We start from the raw sequence: 26273 nt of genomic DNA, 5'->3' as shown, positions 1-26273 counted from the left end.
AAGGAGGCAGTCAGTGCGATTGCAAGAGCTAGGAGAGCTTCTACCATTAGAGTATACCAGTCGAAGTGGGAAGTCTTTTGAGACTGGTGCAAGTCAGCATCTGTGTCCTCGTCCAGTACCTCTGTAGCCCAAATCGCAGATTTTCTTTTACATCTGAGAAAGGTTCGCTCCCTTTCAGCTCCCACGATTAAGGGCTACAGGAGCATGTTGGCTTCGGTCTTTCGACATAGAGGCTTAGATCTTTCCAACAATAAAGATCTCCAAGATCTCCTTAAGTCTTTTGAGACCTCTAAGGAACGTCGTTTGGCAACTCCTGGATGGAACTTAGACGTGGTCCTAAGGTTCCTCATGTCAGACAGGTTTGAGCCATTACATTCAGCCTCCCTGAAGGATCTCACCCTCAAGACACTTTTCTTAGTGTGCTTGGCTTCGGCTAAAAGGGTCAGTGAACTTCATGCCTTCAGTAAGAACATCGGCTTTTCTACAGAAAAAAGCCACTTGTTCACTTCAACTTGGTTTCCTGGCCAAAAATGAACTGCCTTCTCGTCCTTGGCCTAAATCTTTTGATATTCCTTGCTTATCAGAGATCGTAGGCAACGAACTGGAAAGAGTATTATGTCCTGTTAGAGCTCTTAAGTTCGATTTAGCTCGTACTAAGTCATTACGAGGGAAATCTGAGGCATTATGGTGCTCAGTTAAGAAACCTTCATTGCCTATGTCAAAGAATTCTTTGTCATATTTTATCAGATTTTTTTAATACGAGAAGCTCATTCTCACTTGAATGAGAAAGACCGATGTTTGCTTAAGGTTAAGACGCACGAAGTTAGAGATATAGCAACCTCCGTGGCCTTCAAGCAAAATAAATCTCTGCAAAGTATTATGGACGCGACTTTTTGGAGAAACAAGTCAGTGTTCGCGTCATTTTACTTAAAAGATGTCCAGACTCTTTACGAGGACTGCTACACACTGGGTCCATTCGTTGCAGCGAGTGCAGTAGTGGGTGAGGGTTCTACCACTACACTTCCCTAATTCCAATATCCTTTTAATCTGTCTCTTGAAATGTTTTTAATATTGTTTTATGGGTTGTTCGGAAGGCTAAGAAGCCTTTCGCATCCTGATTGATTTGGCGGGTGGTCAAAGTCATTTCTTGAGAGCGCCCAGATTAGGGGTTTGATGAGGTCCTGTTGTATGGGTTGCAGCCCTTGATACTTCAGCTCCTGGGAGTCTGTCAGCATCCTAAGAGGATCGCTGGGCTCCGTGAGGAAGACAGACTTACAAGGCAGAGTAATCGTCTAAGTCAACTTCCTCACCAGGTACCTATTTATTTTGGTTTTGTTATATTGATAACTGCCAAAATGAAAAAACTCTTAGCTTATACGCTATAAACATAATTAACTCTGGTCTCTACCCACCTCCTTGGGTGTGAATCAGCTATTATATATTCACCGGCTAAGTTAAATATTTAAAAATGATATTTTAATTATAAAATAAATTTTTGAATATACTTACCCGGTGAATATATAAATTAAACGACCCTCCCTTCCTCCCCAATAGAGACGCAGTGGGATGAGAAGAAATTGAAGGTTTTGTTTACATCCGAGAGTGGTATCTGGCCGACAGTTGGCGCTGGTGGGCACACCCGCAACCTGCATAGCGATCGCTCGCGAGTTTTTTATGTATGTGTCTGTCGAGCAACAGAGTTGCAGCTATTATATATTCACCCGGTAAGTATATTCAAAAATTTATTTTATAATTAAAATATCATTTTTAATTTTTTTAAATTAAAAAAAATATATTCTTTACACTTCTGTGAGATTTAATTATTAGTTATTAATCTCCATTTCAAGGACATTCCTTTGATATATAAATATTGGGTAATGTACTGTAGTTCGTAATAAATTAGAAAATATTAGTTTTATAATAAAATCGTGAAACCCATGATGCGACCGTTGTCCTTTGGTGGCATTCCCCTAGCACTTGGCGGGTTAAGGATCTAGGGCCTCGTTTGGGTTGCCATGGGTGGATCTGGTGAACTTGGCCCAAGATCGAGTGGACAATCAGATTTATGGATTTCAGTCCAGTTAGTCAAGCAAGATCCTGAACCCCCCTCCCCCCTAACACACGCATACACTCCAGGCAGTGGAGTTTCTATATGACAGAGAATGCTGCGTCTGCACCTCTGCAGATTGATCCATCAGCGTTTGCTCTTAGGGCTCTAGGTGGAAGGCACGTCCTTCTCGGCCTCTTGAGTCGGCGCCTTTGGAGGCTTCAACCTTAACCTCTTTCATTCGACAGCAAATTTATTTCACAAAAAATTTGCTTATTGAGAAAGCCTTTTAAGATTTTCAGTGATCTACTTTCACTTTAGAAGTATTTTAATGGTACTGGAACGTCACTAGTTTTATGATTTTTTCCTCTATTCCCTGCTTTTGTGATATCCATTTAATTACTTTGTCAGATGCCTTTTCAAGATCTACAAATGTTTGGTACAATTTCTTCCACTTAGCTATGTTCATTTATTGGCTAACCCCACAATTTTCATCTTGCTTGTTCATGGACTTCTTAAATTCAGTTGCAGTTAGGTTTATTTAATGTAGATTCATAATATGTTCCCTGTTGGAAGATATTGTTAGAATTTCTCAAACTTTTTTGCTCTATTATTTACTGAGGATGATACAACTGAGAGGCTTTTGAGTGATTTCATGAACTTGTAATAGTAGAGCATAAACACTATCAGTTCTGTAAGTCAAGAAGGTCAAATAAATATCAGTGGTGACTATGCCCAGGGGGATGTATTGTATATTAGAAGGCCCTTGATTCTCTATGTGACATTGATATTTTATATCCTGGTTAACTTCACTATTACTAAATTAGATTCGGTTAAGTAGGTTATCTCTCCATTTGTACTCTTCAGCCCTTAGATAGTTAAGTCTTGAACCTTGTAGAATAAGACAAGTTCCTGATTGATCTAACATGAACGAAGTACCTTTGCTTTGTCTGACCTGTTAACAGCCTTACAGTTCTACCCTTGAGATTTGGCACTCACATTAACCTTGACACACCTTTCTGGCATGAGGCTGCAGAAGTGTATGAATGATTGGTTGATATGTATATAGAGGGGCTCTCAACTTCTTAAACTTTTTTATCGAATTGTGATATAGGCTTTATGGGATTGATTGATTTTTTGGTTTTGCGTGTATCTGTTATTCTTATAAAACATTATTGCTCAAGTTTTTTTTTTTTTCTGCAGATTCAGGAGTAAAACTCGCTTTGGATGATACAATCCAATTCCAAAATAAGGTTACATTTTTGGGACTAATATTCGATACTCCATGTATCTTACATCAAATCCAAATGTAATAATGTTCTAAACCTAATAAAAAAGTTGTCTAATACAATATTGGGTGCAAAGAGATTAAAAAGCATTACTGTTATTGAGAATAGATTACTGTATGGTAGTCAAATATATGGAAGAGGGTCTAAAGCTACTTTGAAGACTTTAGATACAATACACTCTCAAGGTCTGAAATTTTTAGGGGAGCCTTTAGATATTCCCCAAATATCTCAGTATTATGTGAAAGACCACACCACTCTTGTCCTTGCATTGAGATTTTGTAACAATGCAAATTGCATTAAAGGTTCTATCCACCAATTCTCAAACAAAGAAGCTCTTCAAATACAGTTTAATCCGTTCGGGGACCGAGCTTGTATTTCAATTTTCTCGTATCTCAGATGAATTTTTCCCATATAAAATTACTAAAAAGAAATAATCCGTTCCCATCCTCTGAAAAAGACCTTAAAAACAGTATATTACAGAGGAAAAACATGTTTTTAATGGTTGCAATCAACATCCTACACTAACAAAATAAACAAATAGCTATGAACTGGTTATGAAATGTAACATTATTATGGAGTTCTTACCTTCGAGACAGACGGTAGCAGCTAACGGCGGTGTATGCGGAGGAGGAGGAGGGAGAGAGGGAGGGAAGGAGAGAGACTTGACGGCAACACGTTCGGTACGCAACACTTTTGCAACACTACGTAACATAACCTTAACTTTAAATTCAGCTTAAATGAAATTCAACTTCAAGTTTAACTTGAATGAAATTAGCTTACTGTACTCACACTTAAAAATGAAATGTTAATCTTACGTTACACTAAACTTAATTCTACATTTTGTTTTCATTTTCATTTTTTTACTTTTCTTCTTCCGGCTTGGCTCCTTTTGCCTCGCTTTCACCTGCACTTTTTGACGGTCTTTTTAAAAGGAACCTATTTAGGGATGTTTGTTTTTGTCTCCCCTTCAAAATGTTGCGAAAATGACACACGCAAGTGTCGTCACACAAGGCTAATGCAAGACCACTTGCCAGCTTGTCTGGGTGCCTCTTTTCCATAAAATTAGAAAACTCTTGCCACTTCACTAACATGTCTTTGCTCCATCGATTCCTGTGTCGTGAGCTCTTCCTGATGCTCCTCGACAAGTTTGTTCACGTCTAACTAGTCTACCTCCAGCCCCATGGACTTTCCAAGAGACACGATTTCATCCATCACAACAGATTCGGGGTCATCAGGGTCTGTCGTACCAAACCCTTCAAAGTCCCTCTCAGCGACGGAAGCTGGCCACAATTTCTTCCACGCTGAATTAATAGTTCGTCTTGTGACACCCTGCCATTCATCGTCAATAATTTTCAAACAATGCACGATGTTGAAATGTTCCTTTCAAAATTCCCGAAGGGTGAGATTGGTGTTGTCTGTGATATCGAAGCATTTCTTGAACAAGTACTTCGTGTACAGTTTTTTAAAGTTGGAAATAACTTGTTGGTCCACGGGCTGGAGGAGTGGCGTGGAGTTGGGCGGGAGATAAAGGACCTTGATGAACCTGAATTCATCAAGAATGTCCTCTTCGAGACCAGGAGGGTAACCAGGGGCATTGATGAGGACCAAGAGACATTTCAATGGCAGGTTTCTCTCAGCCAAATATTTTTTGACTGCCAGATCAAAGCACAGATTAACCCATTCTGTGAAGAAATGCTGGGTAACCAAGCATTAGTATTAGCGCGCCACATCACTTGCAGTTTTTCTTTCAAGTTCCTTTGGCTCTTGAAAGCACGTGGGTTTTCAGAGTGGTACACCAGCAGTGACTTGACCTTACAGTCACCGCTGGCATTGGCACACAAGACTAGAGTTAACCGGTCCTTTATGGGTTTATGGCCCGGTAGTCTCTTCTCCTCTGCCGTGATGAAAGTCCTCCTGGGCATCTTCCAGAAAAGGCCAGTTTCATCGCAGTTGAAGACTTGTTAGGCAATAACCGAGGCAAAGGTTGCGACGAAGTCTGCCACGGCTTTCGCGTCAGAACTTGCTGATTCCCGTGCCTCACAACCGAGTGTATCCCAGTCTGTTTCTTGAAATTACCCAGCCAGCCATGACTGGCTTTGAAGGTTTCCGCTGGCGTCGAATGCTCCCCTTTCTCAGTTACTTGCTTCCCTTTCAAGTCATCATAGATTCTACTGGCATTCTCGCATACGATCGTCGCGGTCACGTTATCTCCCGCCAACTGTTTCTCCTTTATCCAGATCAAAAGAAGCCTCTCCATATCGTCGTGAATATCACTATGCAGCTTGGAAAGGATGGCCACTCCTTTGGAAGGCTTGGTGCTCTTTATAGCATCCTTCTGCTTGAGGATGGTACATATAGTCAATGTACTCCTCTTATAATGGCACGCCAGCTCAGTCACTCTTACGCCACTCTCATGTTTTGCGATTATTTCATGCTTCATCTCCATTGTCATCATACGCATTTTCGTCTCACTACCCTTGTTTGCACTCGCTTGCTTTGGACCCATTGTTTATTTAATGAATTATGCACTGATTCACGCAAAAAACACGTAAAAAAAGCAAGCAATACGGAGGACATCAGAGATAACTTTTACTTGACGGAGATCCGACGGGAAAGACCGAGTGATGCTGTCCTCGTGAGCATCCTCTCGCACACGCGGCCACCTGGCGGCCATATGGGGAACTACTGTACCTCGTATCTTAAATTCTTCCTCGTATCAGAAGAAAGATTTGCTCGGAACTCTCATTGTATCTCAATTTTCTTGTATGTTGGGTCGATTGTTTATAAACAATCTTGAATCACCATTCTCCATAAGAGCAAATAGGTTATTACAATCTACAAACACCAGAATAAACCCTATTCAACCATCTCTCTTTCCCCTACCATGGACCTTAAGGAAAACAAAATTTTGCTCTCATCTTTTTTTTTTTTTTCTATCAAAGAAATACAGTATGCCTTGGAACATTATGCCATATATACTGATGGCTCTAAGTCTTCAGTGGGTGTGGGCTGTGCTGCAGAGTCCTCAGACAAAATAAGTCAGCTCTCATTACCTAGTAATGCATCAATATTTATATCTGAATTATCCGCGATTCTATTAGCAATTGACATTAGACAAAATAAGTCAGCTCTCATTACCTAGTAATGCATCAATATTTATATCTGAACTATCCGCGATTATATTAGGAATTGACATTCATCATTAAAACAATTGAAGATACGGTGCATTCTAAGTAAGTCATCTACACCGATTCAAGAAGTGCCATAGAGGCCCTAAAATGTTATGCTCAAAGAATCAGATTGTACTGTATTACATCTGGAAAAGCTCCTTGATAAATTCTATTCCCAAGAGGTGGATGTTTAAATATGTTGGATTCCTGCCCATGCTGGGGTTGTTAATGAAAAAGAAGACATTTATCTGATTCTGAATATTTTTTATTTTAAAATTTTAATGTTTCTAACAAGCACAGGTTTAAAAAATAAAATTTGAATATCTATTTTTCATAGGTTTTAATTTCTAATTTATGTATTTATCAATCAGATATAACATACAGCATAGTGATACCTCTCGACACGAAAGATTCTGCTTACGAAATTTTCACTATGCGAAAAGAGAGGCGAAGACTTTTGCGACTCGCATCACGAAAAATGTTTTGTGCAATGAAAGGAGGTACGGTACGAGAACTCGACTGTGTTCAAGACTGACTAGAGTTTGTGTGCCGCCAGCCCGTAAACTTAGAAAGTTGCTGATGTGCAGGGAAAGAAGAAGATGATGCTTTCGATGGAGACGAAGATGGAAATAATCAAGGAATACGAGGCTGGCATGCTGTTAAGTGTGATTGCGAAGGCACATGGCCAAAACCCGTCTACAATAGGAATGATACTGAAACAGAAGGAAGTCATTAAAGCGGCAACATCTAAGGGCGTGACTGTTTTCTCCAACAAGAGGAGCCACTTCCATGATGAGATGGAGAGACTGCTGCTTGTTTGGATTAAGGACAAGGAAATCGCTGGAGACACGATCACTGAAACGATAATCTGCTAGAAGGCCAGCGCTATTTTCAGTGATCTCGTGTGTGGTCAGGCCGAAGCTGACGCAGGAGAATGGACATCAAAGCAGGCACCCCCAGAGTTCAAGGCTTCTTGGGGGTGGTTGGAAGAACTTAAGAGACGGTCTGGCGTTCATTCTGTGGTGCATCATGGGGAGGCTGCAAGCTCAGACACGAAAGCGGCTGAAGCTTTTGTTAGGAGTTACGACGAGTTGACTGTCCAGGAAGGCTATAGTCTCCAACAAGTCTTCAACTGCGACAAAACTGGACTTTTCTAGAAGAAAATGCCTCATCGGACGTTCATCACGGCAGAAGAAATGAAGCTACTAGGGCATAAGCCTATGAAGGTCAGGCTTACCCTTGCACTCTGTGCAAATGCCTGTGGGGATTGTAAGGTGAAACCCCTGCTGGTGTATCACTCCAAGACTCCTTGAGTCTTCAAGGCCCACAAAGTGATAAAGGAGAAGCTTCAGGTGTGGAGGACTAATGCAAATGCTTGGGTAACAAGAACGTTGTTTAACCGAGTGGGTAAACCTTTGCTTTGGCCCGACTGTGAAAAAATACTTAGGAGAAAAGTGCCTCTCCCTGAAATGCCTGTTGGTGTTGGACAATGCCCCTGCTCACCCTCTTGTCCTTGAGGAAGATATCTTAGCAGAGTATTCCTTCATTGTTTCTCTATCTTCTGCCTAACACACCCCTCTCCTCCATCCCATGGACCAGCAAATGATTTCTAACCTCAAGAAATTCTATACAAAATATCTCTTCAGGAGATGTTTCAAAATCTCTGAGAGAACAAAACTCACCCTTCGCGAATTTTGGAAGGAGTACATGTATTTCAATATTGTGGTATGCCTCAAAATCATCAATATAGCTTGGCAGGAGGTTTCGAGGCGCACCTTGAACTCAGCATGGAAGAAGCTGTGGCCTGATGCCGTCTCTTCACGAGATTTTGAGGGCTTCCACGTAGACAAAGCTAAAGCCAAAGCCAATTCCAAAAATGTTGACGATCCTGAACCTGTCGCTCAATCTGAGGTTGCCGAGATCATTACACTTGGGACGTCCATGGGTCTGGAAGTTGATTAGCTTATCGAGGAGCACCAAGAGGAACTTATGACGGATGACCTGAAGAAGTTGGAGGCCATGCAATTGAACAAAGTTCAGGAACAGTTCTTTAGCAGAAATTAAGGAGGCTCTAGCTTGCTACCATAAAATGGCGGCTTTTGTCAAAAAGAGACATCCAGAATAAATTGTCACAGATTGTGTGCTTGAATATGTAAATGACGTTTGCCTGAGTCATTTCAGGAAAATTTTAAGAAGCATGCAGAAGCAAGCTTCCTTGGATATTTGTTTAAATAAAAAAAGGGCCTTTGGTACAAGCAGGCCAAGAGGATAATAAAAGGGATAAAAAACAAAAGAAAAGTGGCAGGGATAAAGGAAATTACGTAGTGTAATTAAATTTAGAAAATACAGAACGTAAAGTAAAAAAAAATAATTAGAAAAAGGCAAAAAAGAACAAATTTAATTTTAAGCTTATCATAAAGTTGCGTTAATATTTCCTGCCACTTGTTAATGAGTTTCCTAAAATGTTTCCTAACATTTTCTGCCATTTATTAATCTGTTTAGTAAAGTTAAGTGTTGGTGTTTTCTGCCGTTTGTCATGCTTCTCTACTGCCCTGCCACTTCGCTCTCGGACATTGCCTCACTCCAAAGGTAAGGTTCCACATTCGTGTTACTGTATTTTTACTGTTTGCTCTAATTATACACTTTTTTTTTTTTATTTTTTACTGGTTACCAACAGTTAAATTATTCTTGAATGATCCAAATGATTGTGCAGTACTGTATTTCCTTGAGTTTAGTGGAGTATATCCTTCTTATAATCATTTAATGTGGTATTTTTGTAAGGCTGGGAACGAATTAGGCTATTTACATGTGGAAGGAGACTCACACCACGAAAAAAAACCATGTTACGAAAGTCATTACGTAACCAATTAATTTTGTGTTGTGAGGTATCGCGGTGTGTGTGTGTGTATATATATATATATATATATATATATATATATATATATATATATATATATATATATATATATATATATAATCTCCTAACTTTATTTGTGCCAGCACTGTAGGAGTCAAGTTTGACACATTGGGGTGATAAATCTCCATCCCTTTAATGATAATAATAACAGTATGGGATTGATGGGTTTGTAATAACAATATCTTACATACAAACCTATCAGTTGTATACATAATGCTTTATCATATCACCTCTAAAATTATCAGGATAGCTACTACCTACTGGCAGGTTGGAGGTGCTATCTACAAATCATAGGGATATATATCCATTTGTTTTCACTTGAACTGCTGATTAGGGCTGTATTTGGTTGTACTGAAGAGTTTGTGGAAATATTTTTATTATAAACTTAATTTTGATTCTAGGTCATATCCTGTTAACAAGCTCTGCAGATGGAACTCTGAAATTATTAGATTTATTAGAAGGTCGCCCAATTTATACGTTGCATGGTCATCAGGGTGCGGTTCCCTCCTGTGACTTTGCTACAAATGGAGAGTATTTTGCATCTGGAGGCAATGACAAACAGGTAAGTTTAGTTTGAGGCTGGTATAATAGTATTTTAAATAACGGAATTAATTCAACTGTAGTATGTTTTAGTTTCACTGTAGCCTCGAGACAATACTTACTAATGCTCTAAATAAATCTTTGAATGATCATTTGGTCATTATTGATTTTTTCCATTGATATTGATAAATACGATGGTTAGTGATGATTCCATTTTGTTATTATGACAGACTTCTCTCTAATTTATTACAGGTAATGGTGTATAAAACTAATATTGAAGCCCCGGAGTTATGTGAAACCTTGTCAGTTACAGATGACTCTCGTTATCATAAGCCTCATGACATAACTGTATCGGTACCAAGAGAAGAAGATTCAGATGATGATGTAGCTGTCATTGGAACACACAATGGTAGTCAAGCTCATCAACTGCCAAGTAGTAATAGGCATCAGGTATGGTTGCATTTACTTTTACAGTTTGCACATATCACTAATTTGATATATTTAGGAACTTTATTACACATTACAACAACTTACATATTATACAGCAGAAATAACTTATCCCAGTTGCAATCTCATGCATTATCATAAATTTTCTGTTTTTACCCTTAGAGGTGTTATTCTACACCCATATATTTCTACTTCCTTTAGTACCATTGTCCATAGTTTTACATCCAATTGTTATAATATTTTTCTCATTTATGCATATGAATTTTTAATAAAATATCACAAATTTTAAGTTGTTCCGTAACCGAAATACAAACCACGCTATTTACAAAGGGTATTACTTTTAGCGCAGCTGAAATGACGAGCCAATAGTTTTTAACGAGGGTTAATTACCCCCGCGCTAGTTAGCGGGGGGTGGGGAAGGGTAGCTTGCTACCCCTCCCCCCTCCACACACCGGTGACTTGCTTCACTTCACTTTTGGCTCGGCGGTGATCAGACGTGTCTGCTCATCGCCTTCGTGACAGCCTTTAATTTTCTGCTTTTTCTTTTCAGCGTGTGTGTTGGTTGGAAGTTGACCTTCAGTTATTTTCTTTACTATGCGTACATGCCCTGGAGTTGCCGGCCGTCCTTGTGGGACTTTCATGTCGGACGTTAATACGGATCCACACACCCTCTGCCCTCAATGTTGGGGCCGACGGTGTGACCAGGATAACATGTGCTGTGAGTGCAGGGAGTGGTCTGCCTCCCAGTGGGAGAGGTTTGGCCGTCGGCGTAAGAAGAAGTCCAAGAGAGACCGTTCTCCTCCGGGGTTAGCCTTGAAGGAGAAAGGTTCTCGGGACTCTTCTTCCGCCGCCCAAACCTCCTCCGAAGCTCCCCCTCGGCCGCCTCCTAAGGAGAGTCGTCCGAGTGGGAGCGCAGGCCTTTGTTCTGTTTCCCTACCTTCGGTGGGGGGAGAGGGCGTCGTCTCCCATAGCGAGGCGGTTCCCCCTCCTCCTCCGGGGGAGGTTATTAATAATGCCTTATCCAGTGATGATCTTTTACAGATTTGGTCGTCCCTGGGGCTTAAGGGCTTGCCCTCCAGGGTCGCTCTTATTGACCTTGTCTCGTTGGGGGCCGCTGTTAAGCAGTCGCCGGTGGTAGCAGAGGTAGACCCTCTGTCTATTGTCGACGTCGTGGTGACAGAGGCCTCCGACGTGGCTGGGCCTTCCGCCGCAGGTGCTGTTGCTGGTGATGGTGCTCAAGGCTCTCCTCCTCCTTCCGTACATCCTTCGAAGGGGGAAGTGAGTCCTTCGGTCTCGACTGCTGCTCAGCTTCCTTCTGAGGGAAGTGTTTTGACGGAGACTCCCCTTCGGAGGACCGATGGTCCCGACGATCTTCCCCGAGGCCGCCTCCGCCGTAAGGCTCACCGCCCTCTATGCCACAAGGGCCTCCCTTCCCCTTACAGAGGGACTAAGAGACGCCTTTTTGGGTCTTCGTCCTCCGGGGGGGACTCTCCTCGTCAGCCTCAACCTACTGCTCCGCCCTTCTTGAACCTCTCTGCAGACCGCTCACCATCTCCTGCCGGATCTTCGCCTTCTGGAGAACTCGTCACCCGACGGGCAACGGTCCCTTCGGGGCTAAGGGATTCTTCCATTACGCGAGCAGTGCTAGCGCACAAGCGCTCTCCTGCTCGCCAGCGCTCTCCTGCTCGCCAGCGCTCACCTGTTCGCCAGCGCTCTCCTGCTCGTCGACGATCTCCTGCTCGCCGACGCTCACCTGCTCGTCGGCTCTCTCCTGATGTTCGCCCCCCTCGCCAGCGCTCTCCTGCTCGTCAGCTCTCTTCCGAGCGTCAGCGCTCATTTGAGGACCATCGCCCTGCGGTCTCTGACCACCCTTTAGTTCCTGCTGAACTCCCTGCTCACCATCTGCCTGATCCTGTGGCTACGCAACATCGTGCTGCGCGTGTGTCAGAAACACATGTTCGCCAACGCGCCAGCGATCTTCCCGTTCCTGCTCGTGAACGCGCCGCACCATCTGTCCTCTCACAGGACACGCGTCGACCTTCTGCTCGCCAGCGATCACCAGCTCGCCAGCGATCACCTACGCGCCAGCGATTACCTCCTCGCCAGCGTTCACCTGCTTGCCAGCGCGCACAGGCGATCTTAGTATCGCCTATTCAACAGCGACAACTAACGCGCCGACGTTCGCCAACGCTCCTGCAGGAACATGGTTCGCCAGCTTCTAGCTCACCATCGCGCGATCGCCCGCCTGCACATGCCGCTCGCCATTGCACGATCGCCCTCCTGCGCATGCTGCTCGCCATCGCACGACCCTGCACGATCGCCCGCTTACGCATGCTGCTCCTCATCGCACAACCCTGAACGATCGCCCTCCTGCGGATGCTGATCACCATCGCACCCCATCACGCGATCATTCACCTGCGCATGCTGCTCGCCATCGCACAACCCTGAACGATCGCCCGCTTACGCATGCTGCTCCTCATCGCACAACCCTGAACGATCGCCCTCCTGCGGATGCTGATCACCATCGCACCCTATCACGCGATCATTCACCTGCGCATGCTGCTCGCCATCGCTTACCATTACGCGGTCATTCACCTGCGCATGCTGCTCACCATCGCACACCAGTGCGTCGACATACCACATCGCGCCATCGCCAACTTGAGCGACTGCATTCACCAGCTCGTCATCGATCGCCTGTGGATCTACATCGCCAGCGATCTTCCTCACCTACGCGGCAGCACGATCCCTCGCCGTCGCGCCAACGCTTGCGTTCGTCGCCTCGGACACGTGTTCATTTACCTGCCCACCCTCGCGCCCACTCGCCTGCGCGCCCACGCGACCGCTCGCCTGCGCGCCCGCGCGACCGCTCGCCTGCGCGCCCACGCGATCATCCACCTGCGCGTTGGCGCGATCGCTCGCCCGCACTCCCGCGCGACCATTCGCCCTCGCGCGACCATCGTTCGCGGCGAATTCCACAGCCGGTGGTAGCAGCAGGGACGCGTGCTCCTAGACGGCACTCGGGATCACCTCCATCCAAGCACAGGTTGGTAGTGCAGGACGAAGACAGGTCAGTACAGCATTCTTCCCCACCTTCTTTTCAGGCAGGTACCGTCGTGTCCACTCCAAAGGATCGCCCGATCCCTTTCTCTTTAGCGAGGATTTCGGACTCTGTGTCCTTGGAGCAGCAGACTTGGTTTGGTCCGCTGGCACTATGAAACCAGCACTCGCCGGCCAGGGTGACAAACCAGCGGCTGTCTCTCCTACGCTGAAGAGAAAGAGAGGAGTGGACTTCGTGGTGACTTCCCCTAGGGCGAAGTTGGTTCCCAAGAGGTCGGTCTCAAAGGTCCCTTCTCCTGCACAAGTACTCTCTCCTTCTCCCGTGGACGAGGCCTTTCCGTCCTCAGGTGAGTCCAGTGGGGCGGTAGTCTTCCCCTCGGCACCAGGGGGGGAGACTTCGCTTCAGGCAGGAGAATCGTCTCGTGAGGAAGGGGCCCCTCGAACCTCATTGTTGGGATCCTGTATCCCTCCCAGGAGGGAACCCAAGGATTCCAAGACCGTCCCTAAATCCTCTGCAAGGATTCGTCAGGAACCCACGACTACCCAGGGGAATGTCCACGTATCACCCCAGGAAGAGATTCCTGGGGCAGGAGACTTAGCTGCCAGCCCGCAGGGAGGAGAACAGCAAGAGTCCGAACATGCCTTCTGGCAGGTCCTAAGCCTGATAAGGACACTTAACAGACTTACGGATCCAGTCATCGCCCCCCGTGAAGGCAAAGACACGATTCTGGATGAAGTGTTTGACGTTCGGAAGGCCCCTAAGACCAGTGCAGCTCTGCCCTGGTTTCGGGGGCTGAAGAGTGCCAGAGCTAGGGCCAACGCTCAGCTCGCACTTCTTGCCTCCTCCAGTCGTTCCACTGCCGGGAACAAGCTTATCCCTCCTCCTCGCCTTCAGCAGAGGAGGTATTTCGAGATCCTGGGTGAGCACAACCTCGCTCTCCCTCTCCATCACTCTGTGGAGGAGCTGGCGAAGGGAGTTCCCCTGGAGAAACTCTCTGCCCGGCAGGTGTCGTTCTCGGCGGCAGAGATCCTTAACCACGAGAAGGTCGCTAAGTGAGCCATGCAGGCCACTTCGTGGCTGGACTTCTGGCTAGGATCTCTGGGCTTCCTATTGCGATCGGAGGACTTGTCCAAGGAGACCAATAGGAAGGCCCTAGAGACCTTCTTGCTCTCGGGCACCCGCTCCATCGAGTTTTTGGCGCACCAGGTTACCACCCTGTGGGCCAACTCGGTGTTGAAGCGTCGCGATGCTGTGTCCGAGAGATTCCATCCGAAGGTCCCCGCCGTAGATGTGTGTAGGCTCCGACATGCTTCCCTTCTGGGGGAGAGCCTGTTTGAGCCTCAAGACTTGGAGCGAACGGCTGAGAGGTGGAGGAAATCCAGCACGGACTCCCTCCTCCACAGGGCCCTTACAACTCGGCCCTATAAGCCTCCAGCCCTGCACAACAGCAGCACCCTGCACAACAGCAGCAACAGCCTCTTAAGGCTCCCAAACAGGCACCGGCAGCTAAGAAAGTGGTGTCTAAGCCCCAGCCCTTTCCAGCCAAGGTCAAGAGGGGCGGTAAGTCCTCCAGGGGAGGCAAGACTCCTAGGGGCGGCGGCCGCGGCCGCAAGCCCTAGGGGTGGCAGTCCCCCTGCGTGTCCACCTGTGGGGGGATGCCTTCAGCGTTGCGTCCGCAGGTGGCAGCAACACGGGGCCGATGCTTGGACGGTCTCAGTGATCGGCCAAGGTTATCGCGTCCCGTTCACGTCATCTCAACCTCCTCTGACAGCGAATCCAGTGTCGTTGAGCTCCTATGCCATGGGATCGGCAAAGGGGCTGGCCCTTCAGGCCGAAGTCGAGACCATGTTCGAGAAGGGTGCTCTCCAGGAGGTCGTGGACGGCTCCCCAGGCTTCTTCAGTCGACTCTTTCTTGTAAAGAAGGCTACTGGAGGCTGGAGACCCGTCATCGATCTCTCAGCTCTGAAAGGTTTGTCAAACAAACCCGGTTCAGCATGGAGACAGCAGACACGATCAGACTTGCGGTGAGACCACAAGACTTCATGTGTACACTGGATCTAAAGGACGCGTACTTCCAGATCCCAATCCATCCGTCTTCCAGGAAGTACCTGAGATTCTGCCTAGACAACAAGATCTACCAGTTCAAGGTGCTGTGTTTCACAGCTCCTCAGGTGTTCACCAGAGTGTTCACCCTGATTTCATCTTGGGCGCACGGGAACGGCATTCGTCTCCTTCGTTACCTAGACGATTGGCTGATCCTAGCAGACTCGGAGTCGACCCTTCTTCGGCACCGAGACAGGCTTCTGGATCTTTGCCAGGATCTGGGGATCGTGGTAAACCGCGAGAAGTCCTCTCTGCAGCCGTCCCAACGACTGTTTTATCTAGGCATGCTAATAGACACCAATCTCCACAAAGCCTTTCCATCAGACGACCGGATAGCAAGGCTGAAGAGGGTGGCGGAGCCTTTCCTCAGGCGAAAAGAACTTCCCGCCCAATCGTGGTTGCGTCTCTTAGGCCACCTATCCCCCCTGGCCCGTCTGGTTCCAAACAGCCGCCTCAGGATGAGATCCCTTCAATGGCGGCTCAAGTCCCGGTGGAATCAAAGATCCGATTCCCCGGACATTCTGATCCCAATGGGGTCTCTGGAACAGACGGACTTGCGGTGGTGGCTGGCCGACGAGAACCTGCGGAAGGGAGTGAGTCTTCTCGTCCTCCCCCCGGAATTGACTCTGTTTTCGGACGCGTCAAAAGAAGGGTGGGGGGCGCACGTTCTGAACCAGAGGGCCTCAGGCCTTTGGTCAGAATCAGAAAAGTGCCTACACATCAACCTGCTAGAATTGAAGGCCGTCTTTCTGGCTCTTCAGCAGTTCCAACGGTCCCTGGCGGGTCACTCCGTGGTGGTGATGAGCGACAACACCACGGTAGTGGCTTATATCAACAAGCAGGGAGGCACTTTTTCGCAACAGCTATCCCATCTTGCAGTAGAGACTCTGAGGTGGACCGAAACCCACTCGATAACACTATCAGCTCGCTTCATTCCTGGCAAGAGGAATGTGCTCGCCGACAGTCTGAGCAGGGCTTCGCAGATAGTGAGTACCGAGTGGTCTTTGGATCCTCAGATAGCCAACAAAGTCCTGACTTTGTGGGGTTCCCCGACGGTGGACTTGTTCGCGACAGCCTTGAACTTCAAGCTGCCCCTGTACTGCTCACCAGTCCCGGACCCCAAGGCACTCTGGCAAGATGCTTTCCAGCAACGGTGGGACAATATCGACGTGTACGCCTTCCCACCATTCTGTCTGATGAGAAGGGTGCTCAACAGGACCAGACTATCGGTCAACTGTTCCATGACTCTAGTAGCTCCGCTATGGCATCACGCGGAATGGTTTCCGGACCTTCTGCAACTCCTGACGGAACTCCCAAGGGAGCTTCCTCCACGACACGAGCTTCTCAGACAACCCCACTCCGGTGTCCCTCACAGGGCCGTAGCCTCGCTTCGGCTTCACGCCTGGAGACTATCCAGCGTCTCCTCGCGGAGAGAGGCTTTTCGCAACAGGTTGCGGAGAGAATGTCTCGGCACCTGCAAAGGTCCTCTGAGGGAGTCTACCAAGCGAAGTGGAGAGTCTTTTGTGGTTGGTGTCGTGGAAGGGGTATCTCTCCACTCGATGCCACTATTCCAGCAATAGCGGACTTCCTTGTGTATCTGCGAGAAGAAATGCGCCTTTCTGTCTCGGCGGTGAAAGGCTATCGCTCAGCCTTAAGCTTGGCCTTCAGATTGAAGGGCGTGGATATTTCTTCGTCGCTAGAACTCTCTTTACTCATACGTAGCTATGAGCTTACCTGCCCCCAGTCGGAAGTGAGACCCCCTCCTTGGAACGTGGTTCGAGTCCTCAGGTCTCTCAAGAGACCTCCCTTCGAGCCATTACGCCAGGCCTCCGATCGCCACCTGTCTTGGAAGACGGCTTTCCTACTCGCCTTGGCCTCGGCCAAGCGAGTTAGTGAACTTCATGGTCTCTCGTACGACATCGCCCATTCAAGGGGATGGGGGGAGGTAACGTTCAGGTTCGTCCCTGAGTTTGTGGCCAAGACTCAGAATCCTGGAGTGCCGGATCCTCGGTTCGACTCTTTCAGGATCGCGAGTCTCCGTTCTGTAACAAATGACCCAGACCAGCTGCTACTATGCCCAGTGAGGTGTCTGAGGTACTACTTGAAGAGAACGGCTGCAGTCCGTCCTCATGTGCGAGCTTTGTTTGTGAGCACAGGCAGGACAAAGAGGAGGGTCACCAGGAACACCATCTCAGCTTGGATTCGAAGGGTTATCCACCATGCCCTGAATCCTGACCCTCCTCCGTCACGTCGCCCTCGGGCCCACGATGTCAGGGGTATTGCTACATCCCTGGCCTTCAAGAGAAACTTCTCTGTGACGCAGGTACTTCAAGCGGGGGTCTGGAAGCGTCAAACGACCTTCACAGCCCACTACCTGCAAGACGTGACCCACAGGAGCCTCGATACGTTCTCTATCGGCCCTGTGGTGGCTGCACAACAGCTGGTCTAACCTCAGGCTCCTTTTTGGACAAGTAGCAGTAGGTTGAGGGCGTTGTTACCCGGTCTTAGTCTGCGTGAATGAAAGAGTATGTCTGACCCTTACTTCTTTCTTCATTCTCCCCTCTCTTGGGGAAGCAGCATCCTGGTCCTCGCATAGCTGACCTCGACCTCTGCAGGTAACCCATGCTTCCTTGTGCTCCTAGTATTAAGCTTAATACTGTTGCGTCTCCCATACCCTGACGAGGTGGTATGGGGAACGTCCTATCCTAGAATTCCTATCTGAAGGTCTCAAGGTCAACTTCATAGGACGAGTCACACTCTCCTCCTCACACTGCTTATGTAGGCCACTCGTTCCTAGCGATGCTAGGAACCTGTGAGGTACAGGGGCTCCCTCTCTCTAGTGCTGCTCACTGAGGGATCGAGCCCCCGGGCAAGCCGAAGTCAGTAAGGCTGGGGACTTTCCACTCTTCCTAAGGGGTAAGTCACCCTTTGTAAATAGCGTGGTTTGTATTTCGGTTACGGAACAAATGACAAATTCGAAGATAATTTGTATTTTTCCTAACCATACAAACCTTAGCTATTTACACATATGTGCCCGCCATCCCTGACCCCCAAGTCAAGTCCTACCTCTAAGTGAAGTGAAGCAAGTCACCGGTGTGTGGAGGGGGGAGGGGTAGCAAGCTACCCTTCCCCACCCCCCGCTAACTAGCGCGGGGGTAATTAACCCTCGTTAAAAACTATTGGCTCGTCATTTCAGCTGCGCTAAAAGTAATACCCTTTGTAAATAGCTAAGGTTTGTATGGTTAGGAAAAATACAAATTATCTTCGAATTTGTCATATTTAGTATTTTTCCTAACAGTGCAAACCTGAGTCTTTGAGTAGGAGTATGTTTTAAGCTTGGCTGGAATTCGGCTGTTAAGATTTATAATGAGGTGTCTGTAGTTACTGGCAGCGGCAGAGAAGCTCTGGCCCCCAGTCAGTACACTTGAGTAGCCATATTGACCATCACCTAGGGCTTAAATTGAATCTTATAGGACTCAGGTTTGTATTGTTGGGAACAATTCAAATTACTTTTAAGCTTTGTGATTTATTCCTTCACAAATACAAGCCCTCATCCTTTAATTGGAGACTGATCCTTAGAAGGGAGGAATCCCCTATAACCATACTGGCTGGTTTAAAATCTCGGCATGTCAATATACTCGGACCTGATGGAGGTGCATTAGTGTTGATTTCTACCACCTCCCAACACCTGGGTTAGGCTAGGTTTCTGTACGCAGACAGTTGGTTGAGGAAGAACCTACTGTATATCCTTGAAAGGATATAATCTGTATCGCAATGTATGGCCAATTAAGCGTAACTTATCTTACATTCTAAATGTATTCTTTCCCCTATAAGGAGGATGGGGAATATATTTCTACATCTTACTCTTATAGAACAGTTGCTTGGTATGGAAGCCTTTCTGCATTAATATTTGATGCAGTAAATAACAGCATGACCGATACACCCAAAGAAAGGGTATAGTCAGACTCTCCACCTCTTAACTTAGACTAACGTCAAGACTATTATTATTATTATTATTATTATTTGCTAATGCTGCAAACCTAGTTGGAAAAGCAGGATCCTATAAGCCCAGGGGATCCGACAGGGAAAATAGCCCAGTGAGGAAAGGAAACACGGAAAAATGGAATATTTCAAGAACAGTAAGAAAATTAGAATAAATATTCACGATATAAACTATAAAAACTTTTAACAAAACAAGAGGAAGATAAATAAGATGGAATAGTGGCCTCAAAAGAACTATTTGAGCTACACAACCTTTTGAGTGACTGCCACAGGTCCCAACAAAAATGTAACTGTAAGTCCTGTGGGTATACTCCCATAAATAGTGAGCAGTAAAGGTTGCGTGACGTTCCAGCCTTTAACACTTGCACCACTAACAGGTTTTAACTAAAGTTTAGGGTAGGTCCAATAATTCTGGCTTCTAGTGACCAAATCCGGGCTGGTCCTTTCGCGTGTCTGATTGTTTTATTAAGCCAGAAAGAAAAGAGAATTTTAAGATTTCTATTGTTATTCCCTTTGTATTGAAAGATTAGTTATATTGTCTTCCTCCGGAACAAGAAAGTGAGTCATTCTGTTTCCCACTAGTTCCCTCTGTAGGTAGGAGATGAAGTTTTGGCTGGCTAGATTCTAGATCTTGGCCAGACACTCATGACCCAAGGTAATGGAGATCTTCTATCCATCCAAATGATGTGACCTTGGAAAACCTATGCTGTTTTCCTACTCACTTCGCCAGGGCTACCATGGGCTGCAGAGTGTTCTTTTAAGAGATCTGAAGGCTCATGAAGTTCTCCCTGCAGCTTGAGCCAACTAGGAGATTAAGACTGTCCCCCTCCCCATGCCTGCTCCTCAAGTGTCCTGTCAATTCTCGTGAAGATTCCAGATCTGAATTCAAGTTGAAAATATTTTGGTCAAAGTTTTTGGTATCTTAACTGTGGAAATTGAAGAGCTTCCCTGATAAAGGAAGATTGACTGACATCTAATCTGAGTGCCATTCAGCGTGTGGCTTGTTGAGAGCGATGAGGGTCCCTCTGAATATCGATGTATTCAACTGATAGTTGAGAGATTAGTGAAACACGTAAAAGAGGGACAGAAAGTTGTAAGCGTCTAGGATTCCTAGGGATGTTGGAAGGTTTCTTTGAATTTTGCCGCCTCTCTGGAGCTGGCAGAATCTTGAAAGATTCTTGTTCCACTGCGTGACAAGCAATTTGAGTGATGGTGAGAACTGAAACCTTGCCACCATGAAATGAAGGGATAACCTGAAATTTCTACACCAGAACTCTGTCGATTGACCGTGTTTATTGAACATTGCTCTTGCCAGAAATGAACCTTGCGCAGCTGCATCGTATCTTCTACTGTACTCACAAGTGTGCACTTGCTTGAGAAGGGTTTGTGAACGTGGCCCCTTTGTAACTTTGGAGAAGAATGGAAGCATCACCCATCATCGCTACTATGTGCTTTATCAAACTCTTTGGAAAGTTACAAAGTAGAGGTGCTGCAAGTGTTCGTTTTGGTTGAGAAGAAGGTTCGTTCCTTCCATCAATCACATCTTCTAGTCAGGAGGAGACTGAGGTCATCCCTCTTCCGCTATATCTGTGGACAGTAGATTCTCGGAGAGTTCTCACAACGGTATCAGTCATGTAACTAATAGGATAGATCACTCTGCATTCTTGTTGTCACCCAAGCCAAAGGAAAATGGAGCACTGGTTGTTAACCAATAAAACTTCAGGAGCAATCACTGGGGAGGCAGTCGTACAGAATTAACCTTTTCATTGACAACAGAAATCTTGGAAGGTGTCATCTTTTTTCGATCTGGAAAGAAGCTTAGGAACAGTTGCGTTAACCCTTTTGCTATGATTGTTTGCCTGGGAGGCCCCATAGCTGTCATGCTAAGGTATTCCCAGATATTTCACCCTCTGTTTGGGAGTCCTTAATAACTTTCTTCGATACAGCATATCTTAATCCACAGATCGAGTCAAGAGAAAGAAAGACTGTCTTGATGTTGAAGTGACTCCCTTGTTTGGGGGTTAGAAATGGGCAATCGCCGAGAGAAGTCTGTAGATGAAAGCAGAGTGAAAGTGCCCAAAAGAGACTAACGTGAACACTGGAGGAGTGATAGCCATTCTGAAGCCCCAGGCTTTGAATTGATAGCTACTTTTCCCAATGACAAATCAGAAAAAACCTTCTGCAGGACAGATATTTGATCTGAGGATAGGGGGTCCTTTGGTCTACAAGGACAGAGTGGTCATCATTTTTATGATGGACCGTATTCTATTAGCCATAGCCATCCACAATGGCATGTGAAGAACCAAGGAAAGAGATCGATAACCTGTCTCAAATTTCCCATAGACTATTCCATTCGTAAGAGGTGACTATAGAAGTCGATAAACCTTCTTGTCATCCTTCCTGTCACCTTCATTGTTGCCAGTTGAGGCAAGTTTTGGTGGACAATGAGTGAAATCAGCTGGCAGGTCTGGAACGTTGTCATTGTGTCCCCCCCCCCCCCCCATCCTGAAAGGCACATGCCTGCTCGTAGGAGATGCTGGAAGTCACTGAATTCCATTATCTTTCCTGCTTTTCATTCCCCTTTCCCTTTTAATGAGAAGGCCAGGTTGCAGGTGAATGGACTGAGCGTTTCCAGGAGAGGAAGAATAGACATAGGTCACCGTATTCTTTTTCAGCGCCCGCTAAAGATGTGATGGGCCCTTAGCAGCAACTGATCTAAGGAAACGGAAGCTTGTTGGGCCTTCTTCCACCACTACCCCCTAGTGACTGCTCTGTCTGCGGGAACCGTGCTGTAGCTTTCGTACCTATGTATTTTGTAAGCGATGCAAGATCTCTTCACTCCCCTGCCTGGGAGAACGGGAGGCAATCGTATTCATTTTATTTGTGTTTTGAATGGCCCATTGGACTTCTGAATGGTGCGTCAAGAATGCTTTGTACATTGTGTTCGATTGGATCAAGTTCGGGTAATTTCTTGTACTTGGGCTTTTACAAACCCTGGGTTGTAGTGCAGCGTGTGACTTTGAGGAAACTTCAATGTAGCATAGAGGCTGGTCTTGGAAGTAACTTACATAGTATTGGACTCAGGTGTCAGGACATGTGTCCTCATGCTTAAGTCACCATCCAGGTCCCTACCGTTAACATGTGCTCTCTGGTGCCTTCTTCCTGAAGAAAATACACAAGTGAACTTGGTTTGAGAGGATCCTTGCCAACAACTGTGAGCGCACGTTGTGACATTTCAGTGTTGTACGAATGCTGAGATCAGATTTGAGACCTTCAAGCACAACTGAGATGGAAGATCTGTGTCTGAATAAACGCAGTCATGGATTGTCAGGCTCAGTGTGTTGGAAGATCTAGATTTGTGGTTACTAGACTTTTTTAGGCTGGAGCCTCCCTGGCTTCCAGATGGAGTCTTTGCATCCCCTCCACCTTGATACACTTTAAAATACGTAACAGAGCTATGCATTCATTTATAATCCTATAATATTAATTTTATTATATACAGTATAAACTGCATACAACTTGTTTTGCTTTAGTGTCTATGACATGTTTTCTCATTGAGATATGATAAAAAAGTAAGCTATTTATTGCTGAAATGCTCTTAATGCCATCTTGTTACGCCTAACTGCAGCTTTTGCCTCACCAGCCCCAATATCAATCAATCACTGAGAGATGGCATGGTATTGACATACACCACCCTATTTTCTTGATTTTCTACTAGAGTGGAAGAACTATTACAAGGAAAGAAAATGGGAGATTGTTTAGTCTCATGGTAGAATTCTACATTTAATTAGCTTCAAGAGTGAAACAATATGAACATCAGTGGAGGTTCAGAGAAATAATTATATCTTCAGGTGCTTATGTAATTGTATGCTGTAAATTGATCTTTATGTTGTTTTGGATAACAATAGTTTTGTCAATGGATGCTTCTCAACAGTAGCAATAATTTAAACGAAATAGGAAAAAAGTAGCAACTTTAATCCATGATATATATGAATTTCCTTAAAAGTTGCTTGTGTGATAAAATCTTATTTTAAACTGAACTATTACCTATGTTTATTTCAGTTTGTAAGGGTGGTAAAAGGCTTGGGAATATCTTTAAATGTTTATTTTTGGTCTCTGGAAGAGCTCTAAATTTCATCTCAAAAGGAATAGAGGATTGTTTGGCAATTTCATCTTTTATTGTGGCTCTTAGTCTCTGTAGTAAATTATATACATTTTTAATTACTGTACTTCTGTATCTTTCCAATGGCAGACAAATTGTTTTAAAGTATGACTTATATAATTAAAAAACAAAATTTTTTATATCGGGAATATTTCATATACCTAGCTATGATTTTTTTTTTTTTTTTTTCTCAGAAATCCAAGACTGATGATCAGGAGGATATATCAATTGCCATGCAGCAGATAAAGGGGTCTTTACAGCACATCATCACCCAATTGGACACACTTTCACAGACTGTTGTTGTTCTGGAACAAAGGCTGTCTCTTGCAGAAAATAAGATTACAGAACTGGTCACCAATCAGCATAGTGTACCTTGATAAGTATACTTTATCAGAGCATTCAGGATAATAACAGTTCTCTTATATACTGATTAGGGACCAACAGATTATTAATGAGCATTAACTTTATTACATTTTAATAGTGCGTTCATGAAATTGTTTATAGTTTTAGTAATTTGTTCCATGAATTAGCTATTGATGAGCTTTGACAATGCTATTTTAGATATGAAATAGAAAATTTAACAAACGTGCATTCACACTGCAGAATTTTAAGCAATTTAAATAAATACAACTTGCATGATTTAAGGAGTGACGCTCATTAACTTGAAGGGCTTTATTTTTATGAAAATATATATTTTGGTGTGTTTACAGCATTTAACATAAGTATCACTCCTTTGAAAAGGTAATGGTAAATTCATGTTTATATATTTTTTATTGTAAATTACTACCAGTATATTAATAGAAAGTTACTAAACTTACTTAATTTTTATTACAAATTGAGCAAGTTGAATGTTTCTTGGTAAGATGTCTTATGAAACCTTAGTATAAAGTCTCCTCTCTGTATAGTTTTTATAATTAGTGCTGAATATTCAGGTTTTTTGTAAATATGCAAAATATATTTTATCAGCATAATTGGATATTACTAAAATTCATGAAATTTTATTATACTTTTCATAATTATATGTTGAACCATCTGGCATGGAAATTTGTGAGTCGTAATATTTTAATTTTCATTTATTCATATTGTGTTCTAATACATCATTGTTATTACTAAGAAATTTTTAAAATACATCTCAAAGAGTTCATTATTTAGCTATCAAAACTTTACATCCAGGTCTTTTATCTGGGCTACATGTAAAGTACCATGTCCTTTATTTGGGCTACATGTAAAGTACTATGGATGCCCTGATGTAAAAGCATTTAAAATTGTTATACAGTAGTATGGTACAGTACTTTCATGTTATAGAGGATAGCTGTTTTCGTTTACTATCTCATTTTGTGGCTGGATCATGGTACAATTAACGAATTACAAACAGATTTTTTCTCAAATCTTGATTACACTGTATATCTTTTTCCCTTAGGTGAACAAACCTCTAAACTGTTTACGCAATACAGTAAGTTATCCTATATCTGCGGATCCAGGGTATCTATGGTCAACCATAAGGGACCAATGTAATAAGTTAACAGTAACAATGCACTGAAAGGCTGTAGATTTGAACCCCGATATTAGAGGAGGTACATGATGGTTATCATTTCCCATTCCTATTTACTGATTCACCATTGCTGTTTCTTTCAGTTGTTATTGCATTCTGCTCCTCCAGTTCGGAATTTTGGCTTCTGAGACTCATTGGCTTGGTGTTTACCACTAGCATTATCTAGATGATTAATAGGTGTGAAATTCATCCATGGCAGAGTTGAAGAAACATCTGCAGATTCTCCAGATTTTTTCTGTCACTTCTTGGGGTTATAGATTAGTTGAGTCAGACTTGCCACCTCAATGTACCTTATGAAGCAATTAGATACCATTACAGAGTTGGTCAGTATTTGAGATGGGAGTATTTTGATTTTGGAGCACCATCTAGGATTTCCTACATCGTCTTTGGCCCACAAGCAAGTCACGACAGGTGCTGGTCAAACATTTTGTGTTCCTGAAGAAGCTGGATCCTTGCAGTTTGATCCCCATTAGCTCCCTCCAGCTCCACCTAGCTTTTTGCTAGAAGGCAACTATGATTTATCCACTATTTAGAGTTTCACTTATTGATTTATCCACTTGTTAGAGTTCCACTTACGGATGATGTGCCGCAAAACCTTCACTGATGACAGGATAAGTGAAATCTGCTCAAGAGTGCCCTTCTGGTTTCATCAGATCAACTTCATTGAGATAGGGGCTGTCGTTTTAGGCCACCAAATATGTGTGACCACCTTACCAGGCCTTGTGTTGAATCATCATCATAGCAAGGTTGCTCTGGAAGTCCACATATTGGAAGACTCAGCAAGGGCCATCAGATCCTTCTCTGGGAATGAGCCTTCACCTGCATGTCTGCAAGGCTATTGTATAGGTTATATACAGAATCTATTTGGTACATGTATGAACGCCAGACTACTATTGTAATATTCTTTGCCATATGATTCTGCAGCATGGCTTTTGCCACCTTACTTCAGGTTTAGGTTACCGTAAACGTCTTGTTTGTTCCGACAC

The 26273-nt window shown here is 44.6% G+C and overlaps 1 protein-coding gene across 3 annotated transcripts in view; it reads left to right on the top strand.

Annotated features, from left to right (window-relative positions):
• LOC137654652 (POC1 centriolar protein homolog A-like) overlaps positions 1–25129 on the top strand; it is a 99504-nt gene extending 74375 nt beyond the window's left edge. For all 3 annotated transcript variants that reach the window (XM_068388476.1, XM_068388477.1, XM_068388478.1), the window contains exons 7-9: positions 9825–9985; positions 10216–10413; positions 23930–25129. In XM_068388476.1, coding sequence (XP_068244577.1) covers positions 9825–9985; positions 10216–10413; positions 23930–24112 — 542 coding nt within the window. In that variant the 3' untranslated portion in view covers positions 24113–25129. The remainder of the gene's footprint in view (positions 1–9824; positions 9986–10215; positions 10414–23929) is intronic.
• The last annotated feature ends 1144 nt before the right edge of the window (positions 25130–26273 follow it).

Source organism: Palaemon carinicauda, chromosome 15 (assembly GCF_036898095.1).
Source record: "Palaemon carinicauda isolate YSFRI2023 chromosome 15, ASM3689809v2, whole genome shotgun sequence".
Lineage (NCBI taxonomy): Eukaryota > Metazoa > Arthropoda > Malacostraca > Decapoda > Palaemonidae > Palaemon > Palaemon carinicauda.
This window is presented reverse-complemented; position numbering and strand designations above follow the sequence as displayed.